Source organism: Echinops telfairi, unplaced genomic scaffold (genome assembly GCF_000313985.2).
Source record: "Echinops telfairi isolate 266 unplaced genomic scaffold, ASM31398v2 ScPeMD7_53;HRSCAF=182, whole genome shotgun sequence".
NCBI lineage: Eukaryota > Metazoa > Chordata > Mammalia > Afrosoricida > Tenrecidae > Echinops > Echinops telfairi.
Genome location: NW_022103951.1, coordinates 15080564 through 15091390, shown reverse-complemented (window position 1 = coordinate 15091390; position 10827 = coordinate 15080564). Strand labels below are relative to the sequence as shown.

Genomic DNA, 10827 nt, shown 5'->3' with positions numbered 1-10827 from the left:
TGTCTGTAGTCATGCAATGGATTTGACTCAGTGATGACTGGTTTACCCATAGAGTTGTGGGTATTCAATAAAATAACATCAATTTAGAGTAATGCTTGCCATGATGACCTATGAACAGCTCAATGGCCTACCTGTTTATTGACCAAGGATCCAGACTCCATTAAGATGCCCTCACTGTGAAACAGAAGATCCAACTAAGAGTTGGCTCACATAGTAATGGCATCCATTATGACCTATAGCAAGAATAAGTAGCAGCTGGTGGGGATCACAATAGAAAGTCCTGATTGGAGTGAGGGGGAATTGTGGAACAAAACTCAAAAGTCATTTTTAAAAAGAGATCAGAATTACTGGTCTGATAGAGACTGGTGGAACGTCCAAGTTCCATCGCTTAAACCTCCTTCAAGCTTGAATTGAACTCATCCCTACAGCTCAGCTTTCAACCAAACAATAGACATGCCTGGAAGGTGAACCAGGGAGACTCACACTCCTTATAACTGCTAACCATTTGAGACCCAGAGGGCAGCATTTGCCCAAGGTGGCATTTGCTCAGAAGACAGAAAGGGACAAGGAAGAACAATTAAGCAGAAAAGGAAACACCAGGAGGAAGTGGGAAGGGTGCTGGTACATTGTGCAGACAGCAATGAATAATTAATTTTCTCTGTCCACATTTGCCCACCCCACCATACAAATTTTTTTGAAAAGGAGAGAGAGGAGAAACCACTCTGTAGCAAGAATCTCCCCTATCCTCACTTCTCGCATTTCATTGGCCAGAACGAACATTTATGCCCAGTTAATAATCATGAATCAAGCTTATAATTCAGATGAGTCTCTTCTTTCTCCATATTCTGCATCATCGTATTATTTCTAACATGAGTTTATAGGCGTGCCAACTAGCTGTCACCAAGGAGCAAGCAATCACAAGCTTAACTACCCTGGCTGGGCCCTGCAGATCTGAGCTGAGCTCACAGATGTGTCATTGGGTTAGCTAATAGAGGAGGAGGCTTTGAGAAGCTTGTGGAAAAACGGAGTTAAAGAACAATGGCATTTTCCCACAAACTTTTTGAAGCCTCCTCCTACGCTAGACAGGAGCCCTGGTCACATAGTGGTTAATTCTTGGGCTGTCTTCTGCAAGGTCAGCAGCTGGAACTCACCAGCCACTCTGCAGTGGAAAAGATGGGGCTTCCTATCCCCATATAAAGAGTTATACCCTCAGAAAACCACATAGGGTCACTATGAGTCGGCATGGACTCAGTGCTAGTGAGCTTAGGGCGGGAGCATATACTAGGCTCAACTGAGTGGCTGTACTTCAAGCTATCATTCTGCAAGTCGACCACTTCTATCTGTTACATCTGTCCTTCCTGCTCCTCCTTGGACCACCACTGCTAGCTAAGATATGTTTTTTCATGTTTATGATAGAAGCCATGATAGTGCCCAAAGTCTAGGCTTGAAACGGGCAGTCTCCTACTTCTGCTCATATGCCACGGGCAAGCCCCGTATCCAAGTCCAAAGTCAAGAGACAGGGCTATCCATACACTCTGCCTGCCATGAAGTCACAAGGGGGTCTTCGGGGGAGAAAGTGAACAGGGAGCAATCATTCATTCCGCCATAATAATGGGATGGTCCAAACAAACAGCACATCCAGAATGGATTCTCTGAATTCCATAACATTTGTGCGTCGGCCATCAGTGCCTGCACCGTTGGGTCATTGTGCTACAATGTCATCTTTGCTCCCACATCAAGGACGATTTGCAAATGAGCATGAGAGATTCGTTGTCAAATGAAGGCCTTGTCCAAGGACTTGATGACTGTCCTGCTCTGACACCCAACGACTGGAATTTTGTGGAAGAAAGCACAGCAGGGTATTCAAAACATCCACAAGAAGCACCTTGGTACTTTCATCACGAACCTGCACCCTGGCTCCTGCTTGATTTCTCAACTGAAGTTCTTAGGTGCTGGGGGCAGGTGCCACCAAAGTCCTTTGGGGGACTTAAACTCACTGGCGGTCCTTGGTAACTGACAGGAGAGAGCTGACCTGAATCTGAGAAACAGAGGGCGCAGGGGATGCGCGGGTCCTGATGGAGGCGGGTCCCAGCCAGAGGTGCTCCGCCCGCCCTCGCTGGCTCGCTGGCTCGCTGGCTGGGGTCCGCCGCTCCAGCCGAGGAGCTCAGCGCTGGTTCCAGCGCCCTAGCCTCCCCTGAGTCGTGCACGCCCCACGGCAGTGCGCGGACCCAGGGCTGCGGGACAAGCGGAGCCCCAAGTGACTGCAGAGCGACGGGCAGCGGCCCTGCTGCAGCTGGATCCCTCCCAAAGGGGCGCAGGAAGAGGAGCAGGAGACCGCGACTGCTGGAGGCCCCTCGCCAAGATGCAGCCGCCCTGGGGCTTCGCGCTGCCGCTGCTGCTCCCCTGGGTGGCAGGGGGACTAGGGAGCGCGGCCAGGTAAGTGGCCCCTTCTTTGGGGTCTGGGTTCCTCCAGGCAGCCCTGCGCCCGGGTACTTGTGTGTGCCTGCGCGCGCTGCCCCGGGTTTCCGCAAGGCTGCGAAACTCACAGCGCACCGGGGCTCTCCTCCCGCGCCCCTCCAGTGGGTCTTTGCACCCTGTGCCTTTGGCCTCCGCTGTGCCTGGCCGCAGCCAGCGGCCGGCGGGGGACCTGGGAGAAACCGGGTGCTGTGCTCGCAGGCCTGTGCGTGGTGCGATCTTGGTGGTCTGCAGACCTGGACAGCAGGGGCAGGTGTGGTAGGGGGTGGTGTGGGCGGGGGAGACCTGGGAGAACCCCCATCCTGGGAGGCTCCAGCTGGTGGTCCGCTGCTGGTGTGCTGTGGCAGGAAGGAAAGGCCCAGGAGATATTGCCCGCGGCCAAGGGAGCCTCCCTGCCCTGCCGCCAGGCTCCTCCACTCGCTGCCCCTCTGCGGAGGGCTGAGGAGGAGAGCGCAGGTCCCAAGAAAGCGCCTGGAGCTTCTCCTTAGCAGCAATTCCATTTGGATTGGAATGCCAAGCCGTTTCCTTGCTAGCCATCAACTTTTCGAAGCCCTGAAAAGGACTTCTCCAGAAACTTAGTTTCAAAGAAGGAGCCCTGGTGGCATAGTGGTGACAAGCGGGCTGCCAGCGGAATGGCCAGCAGTTTGCAACCACCACCAGTTGCTCTTCTGAAGAAAGATGAGGCTTTCTAATCCTCTTAAGATGTACAGTCTGGGAAAACCCCGGGGGTGGTTACCTTGTCCTATAGGGAGGGTCATGATGCGTCCGCAGGGACTTGATGGCCATTAAGTGTTGATTTTGCAAAGCAGCTGACTTAATAAGCACCCACTTATATAGTGCTCTGGGGGTTGGCACTAAACACTTTGGGATATTAACCCATCTTGAACTCCTAACAACGCTAAGTGGAAGGGACTATGGGGGAGGGGGGCGAGGCACAGCCAGTAAGTGCTGGAACCAACCTGGATCCAAACGCAAGCAGTCTAGAGCAGAGCAGTGTTCTTGTTCTGAACCAATACAGTAGGGGGCTGCTGGTGAAACGCCCACCAGAGAAGGCTTCCTACAGCTGTGGCTGCTATGTCCTGTGTGTTGTTCCGAGGTCGACTGTGAGTGTTTTACCACCTGGCATTGTTAATCTTTAGAGCTGACAAGGGCAGAGTACTCAGTCAGGAAGGTAAGCACAAATCAGTCCGTGCTTACCTTGCTAGCCCTGTCAAACAAAGAAACAAACAAAAACCCAGAATCACTGCTATTATGAGTGAAACAATAGGACAGGGTAGAATGACTCCATGTGGGTTTCTAAGGCTTTCACTCTTAATTGGGGAGTAGAAAGCCTCACTTTTCTCCCACCGAGTGGCTAATGGGTTCAAACTGCTGAACTTTCAGGAAGCAGCGCATCTGATAACCACTCTGCCACCAGGGCTCTTTTGCCCCGGTCAGGGATTGTAAATTTGAAAGGGGGTTTTGATTCTATAGGAAGTTGCTGTAGGAGAGAGAGAGAGAGAGAGAGAGAGAGAGAGAGAGAGAGAGAGAGATGCCAGCCACAGCAAAGACTTTGATGTGGTGAAAACATGTGAAATCATTCACTACTGATCAGTAAGTAAGGACAAGTCATCTTGTGCTTACCTTGCTCATGAGGAATCTGACCCTGGGCTGGAGCTTCCTTGTTGGGATGGGGGCTGCCCCGTGCACTAGAGGATGTTGAGCACGCTTCCTGGTCTCTACTTCTGAGATGCCAGTAGCACCCACCCCCCAAGTTGTGACAACCCAAACTATCTATGGACATTGCCAAGCGTTCCTTGGGGATTTGGCAGGGTGGGCAATATCACCCCCAGCTGAGAACCACTCTGCTAAAGGGATTCTGGGGCAGAGCAGGATGAGGGCCTCCTGAAGGGGAGCTGCACTCTCTGTTTGACTTAACAGGAAAATATCTTTCATCAGAGTCAGCCAAGGTATTAAGGGATTCTGCAGTTCAAACAACACAAACCTCAAACCAGGTTCTTAGACTGTATGGTCACAAATTTCAATTTCCTTTTCATGATAAAAACATGAGCAGATGCTGCTCGCTCCTAAGCACGGTTTCCTTGAACACTGACTGTTCTCGTTTGTTAGCAAGTCCGCTGAAGACAGACCAAATTGCTATTTGGAGATGGGATTAATCCTTCTTCAGCCGTCAGCAAACAGACCTCCAGGAGCTCCACTTTCAATGAAATGCCAAAAAAAAAAAGAAAAGAAAAGAAAAGTCAGAAAAAGCCTCTAAATCAACCACAGAATATTGGACTAGAGGATCCGGGTCAAGATTCTGCCTCTGTAGTTTTCAAGACATGAACTCAGGGCTTCTTGGTGAGGGTCTCAGGTTCCTGAGCTGATTGCTTATCTGCCCCAACCTGCTCCCAACTGGCAAGGGGTCTTCCCTTCGGAAACTGCCCAGCAACTGTGTCATCAGCTCCAGACTCCAAGCCACCACCCTCAGCACATTTATAGAGAAGGTATGCACTGCTGAGCAGGGTATTTCCTGAGGTCATTTCCTGGGGTTTTACCATTTATAATAAAAGAGGTGATGTCTCATGTAGGTACTAGAGCCCTCAGTGGCTCAGAGGGTTAAGCCCTTGGCTATTCACCAAAGAGAGTCAATGGGCGGGGGGGCCGGCATTAGGAAACGAAAATCCTTCCCTTCCAGCAATCTAAAATAAGTCTTGCTGCATGTCCTCGAGTCAATTCCACCTGCTAGGGACCCTGTAGGACAGAGTGGAACTGTCTCATGGAAGCAGTGCACCAGGCCTTTTCTCTCATGAAGCAACTGAGGACTTTGAACTGCCAACTTTTCTATTAGCAGCCTAGCACTTAACCATTGAGCTACCAAGGACTTTGACCCAAATAGACAGAACCTGAATCTACATTTTCACAAGTTCCTATGTATTATGGGTTCCTAGAAGAATCACCTGATGGTCCTTTTTCTTTCCAAAACATATAGGAGCTAATCCAAGCAGCATCCTATTCCATAGCTAAATCACATCAAGTAGCATTCTATCATTGCTATCAAAATCAGGTTCAAAACATCGTCTTCCTTCCTTGATGTCAACTCTCCCTTAGCCACCCCCTCCCCTAACATACTGCTCAGGAACTCTTATTCTAGTTGTTCTCTCTAGAATTCAGTGGTTCTCAACCTTCCTAATGCCGCGACCCTTTAATACAGTTCCTCATGTGGTGGTCACCCCCAACCATAAAATTATTTTTGTTGCTACTTCATCACTGTCATTCTGCTACTGTTATGAATTGGGCGACCCCTGTGAAAGGGATTGCAACCCACAGGTTGAGAACCACTGCTCGAGCTGTTCATCCATCCTGGGTTCCTTATACCGAAAAAATATAGAAAAACACATAGCAGAGATTCAAGAAGGTTACCAACAATGACAAAATAGAACAGATAAAACCCAATACGAGGTTGGGGGGAGGACACATAGAAAATTCTAAAAACCAGATTAAGCCCAAAGTGTATCAGAGGGGAGATCAAGTGACAAGGTTTTAACCATTCAAGTCAGGTTTATCATTTTGATCTCCTATAGTCATCTCCCCAATACACTGTGTCTGGTCACCAGTTTATTCTCCTTCTTCAATTATGGTTAGAGGGGAATCGTGCAAATGTATTTTGGGCTTCTTCTGTCATCCACAGCCTTCTGCAAACCAAAATCTCACAAATCAAGCTCTGATACTATTCCCTCCTTCGGATTTTGATTATATAATTTACAATCCTTAGGTCACGGATGTTGGTGTGTTTCTTCCATGTGAAATTAGTTGATGTCTTACTTGGATGGCTGCTTCTTTGGAAACAAGCCTTTAAGACCTCAGACACTATTTTATCTGATAGCCGGGCACCATCTAATTTCTTCACCACACTTTGCTATAGCACCCATATTTTCTGTGTTTCCTTCATGAAGGTGAGTATTGAGCAAGGTCATCATGTAAGAACTAATTGTTCTTAGATTTGGAGCTAGGATTAAGTGTGAGCCCCAAATCCATTTCAGGATCTATGTTTTTTTATCTTCCTCTGGCTCCTGAGAAACATTCTTGCTCATTTATGGTAGAGAATCTTATCAGTCATCTCCCTGGAGCATGAGGACCCTCTATTAATAGTGTCATTGATTAGTCCATGGTACTAATTTTTAAAACATTATTGAGAGAGGGGGATTGAACAAGTGTGGGATAATTATATATCATAATACCTGAATTATTTACTTGTACAGAATAGATCATTACATGGCTAGACACCATGTATACAAACAATGGGAATTGGTTGTCAGGCAAAACTTACAATAACGTTCATTGACAATGTCAATCTCAGGTGTGCCAGAATAATACATATCTTTATACAGCAAGTAGGGCATTGAAGTAGTAGATACATACTGGTCCATCTACTGACAGTTCAATATATTCGGTACAGCTGTCTTCTGCTTCTTCACACATCATGTAATTTCAATCTTAAGTCCTCAGGTTACTGATATGTTTGAGGCAGAGTCTAGTTCACCTAGTAGACTTTCCACATCAGATCCTGCTGGTATGACCCTTGGAGTGTGTTGTGCACTTTGAATATCCAGGCTTCAATGTCCCGGTGTTCTAAGGCACTTGGCCTGGGCCCCCAGGGGGTGTACAGGAACTCGGGCCAATGTCACCTATTTCACCTGAGGATGTTATGACAATGTAGCTTCTGATTCAGTCTATCTGGAGTCAAAAGGCCACTTCTTCTCAAGGGGTCAAACCAGAATGAATCAGTTCTAAGGCCTGAAAGCAATGAGAAGTCCATCTCTCTTCCCTCCTTAGCAACTTCCTGAAAGTTGCACGTGACACTTATGCCTACATCTCATTGGCCAGGAATTAGTTACATGGTCTCATGTCACTAAAATGTATACTGGGAAATGTGGTTAGGTAACAGAAGTTGGAAGGCTCAGAAAGAAGGAGGAAAGAGAGATTTGGAGGCTGCTTGCCATGTACACCATACATGGAATTCAGATTATATCGCGACTTTTACAGATGATTAAACTGGGATTCAAAATATTACAGGGGAAAAAGACTCCAAATTCAATATATTTTATAGGGATTCATTTATTGACTCTTAAAGAGGACAAAGACAAATCATCCAGAAGAGGGAGGCCATAATGGGGCCCAAAGAATTTATAGCCATAGGGCTAATTATAGGAAATCTATAGGGTGTGCACACAATGGCAGCTTGGAAAAGTTTGTAGGATTGGATCTGGTGGCCCCTGACTGCCTGGCTCCCTGATAGAGGTAGGACCATAAGGTCCTGCCCATGCCGGTTCCCTGTGGGTAAGACAAGGCCCTCTCTGGGCTGCATAAACAAAAACCAAACGAGCCCACTGCCATCAAGTCAATGCGGACTCATTGTGACCCTAAAGCAGCGGTTCTCAGCCTTTGGGTCATGACCCCTGTAGGGGTCGAACAACCCTTTCACAGGGGTCACTGAAGACCATTGGAAAATACATATTTCTGATGGTCTTAGCAACTGAGACACCGTGCCTCTATCCATCTCCAGGTGCATCCAACCACATGCAGATATGCTGATCTGGTGGGAAAGAAGCTATCTCAACCTTCGCACTGACCTTGGCTTTTTTACCCATACTGTTGCAAAATGTAGCAATGTAGTTGACTGTTGTTATATTAAGACTATTACCCATGCTACACCATGCTTCAAGACAACATTTCAGTGATTTGTCATTATAAATAAAGATTTCACAATATAGAAATACATATTTTTTGTGATTCATCACTATGCTTTAATTATGTTCAATTTGTAACAATGAAGATATATCCTGCTTATCAGATATTTACATGATGATTCATCACAATAGCAAAATGACAGTTATGAAGTAGCAATGAAAATCATGTGATGGTTGAGGGTCACCACCACATGAGGAACTGTATGAAAGAGCACGGCATGAGGAAGGTTGAGAACCGCTGCCCTAAAAGGTAGAGTAGAATGGTCCCTTTGTGTTTCTGAGACTACACATCTTTATGGAAGCACAAAGCCTCATTGCTTCCCTGCTCCAGATTCAAACTGCTGACCTTTTGGTTAGTAGCTCATATGAAACCTGCTGCCCCACTTGGGCTCCTTCCTAGGCTAGAGGTGTTGTAATCTATGTTTATACGCACCCTGTCGCAGACCAAAGCTTTGTACATTGCAGGTTAATGGTCAGAAAGAACTTAAATGGAGGGAGATTTATGTCAAGACTCAAAATAGAGTTAAGATTCTGACTATAAACTCAGCCTTCTGCAAATCAAGTACTGTGCCTGGAATCTAAACTCTAATACAAAAAGAATAGAAGATTAAGTGATATCCCCCCCCCCAGAATCATGCAGTGAGAAAGTGGCAGATTGAAAGGGCATGGTGACTCCCACAGAAAATGAAATCACTTTTCTTAAAATATTGTGGACAGGAACCAATGATGCTTCCAGTCTCATTGCTTGAATTGCCAGGTCCCAGTGCATGTTTCAATAACGAATCTGTCTTCAATCTGAAGACCTCAGCTAGGAAAAAAATTTTAATTCTAAAAGGAGTAAAAATTAATTCAGATCAATCCACCAAACATATATTGAACAGTTGACATGCCCAAACTTTTTCTTGATTGTTGGAGAGGTGTATCTATTTGCCATCACCACTACACAATTTATGAGGAAAGCAAATGTTTCTTGGGTGGGGGGTAGGCAGGAATGACAACTCCAGCTCTGTCCAATGTCTGGCACATAGTAGGTGTTTACTAAAAATTTAATGACTAAATGTATGATTAAGGGCAGGAGACATAGAGGGGTAAGTGATATTTGCATGTAACAAATATGTGTGCTTATATCGTTATCTACCTAAACATTCAAAGCACATATCAACATATGTAACATACCATAGAATACGGATAACACAGACATTGATTCAGTCAGAGAAAACTCAAGGGAGTGGTCAAACTGCAAGGTCAGCAGTTCAAAACCACCAACTGCTCTGTGGGAGAAAGATGAGTCTTTCTACTCCCATAAACAGTTACAGTCTTGGAAAACCACAGGGGCAGTTCTACTCTTGTCTTACAGGGTCACCATGAATTGTAATCAACTCGATTGCAGTGAGTTTGGTTTGGTTTGTGTGGAGTGAATGAGAGTTGTCATGTGTAAAACTGGGAGGAGAAGGTAAGGAGCTCTGTATTTAATGCATAGTAAGCATTGCATAGGAATACACAAATGAATAGAGGGACACATGCTTGCAAAGCAATACCCGGAGACAAGGCATTGGCACAAGACACATGGAGAATGTATGAATTGGCCAGTGTGATAGTCTGGATACTTTAGAGGAGCAAATCCACAGAAACTCATGTGTAAAAGAGAGTTTTATAAAATGATTAAGTGCACATCAAGAAAACATCCCAACCCAGTGCTGCCCAAGCCCACAAGTCCTACATTAACCCATATGTCCAACACCAATCCACAAAGCCCTCCTCCGTCTCACAAAACACACACTATGATGCCAACTGTAGGAGGAAAGCCGAATCAGTAAACGTGTAAGCATCTCAATGCTGGCAGGGTTCTCCACACAGCTGCTCCAGCACACAGGGCTGCATCAGGGCAGGTCCATGTGGCTTCTCCTCTGGGATGTATCACAGGAAGTGAGTCTTGCAAGCTGAAGGAAGGAACTGGCTAAGGCAGCTGCACCCTGGTCAGACCATCACAAAGCAAAAAGACTCAAGAACTAGAAAGGCAAGGCTCACCAAGCCATTTATCTCTCCGCCCTTCAATTAACCCCACGTGTGTTTATTGGCCAGGTTGACACAATACACTTTAACTATATCAGCCAGCCTCAGGGCTCGTGAACCCCATGGCTGCTAAGAGGCAAGAAAGGCAAACTGTAGCCAAGACTGTCTGAAGAGCTAAAGAGCTTGGACTTGATCTCAGAGCATTGTAGGCACTGCATGTTTGAAAGCCAATATGGTTGTAATTAATGCGTGCATTATACAGAATTACGATTAAAATACTGAGTCTCAGGACGACAGACTCGTGTAAATGTGGGCAATGGGGAAGATAATATACAATAAGGGGCAGGTCCTCAAAAAATTATTTAGGCATGGGAATATCAAAAATGTGCAAGAGTTAAAGGCAAAGAGGTAAATAGTGTTATATGTAAATATACACAATCCTGCAATAACAGTGATCTAGTAGATGCATGGAAAAACACACAAGTTAAGGAGAATGGGATTATATCCATGAATGTATAGTCAATAGCTGATATTTGAACCTGTGTACTTATCTTTGCTGAAAATATATTCATTAATGTGGTGAAGCATACATGGACACCGTTGTGAAAAG

At 46.0% G+C, this 10827-nt stretch overlaps 1 protein-coding gene across 1 annotated transcript in view; it reads left to right on the top strand.

Annotated features, from left to right (window-relative positions):
* Positions 1–2362: 2362 nt before the first annotated feature.
* Positions 2363–10827, top strand: part of EGFL6 (EGF like domain multiple 6) — an 84590-nt gene continuing 76125 nt past the window's right edge. Inside the window, exon 1 of the mRNA XM_004710018.2 lies at positions 2363–2436. Coding sequence (XP_004710075.1) covers positions 2363–2436 — 74 coding nt within the window. The remainder of the gene's footprint in view (positions 2437–10827) is intronic.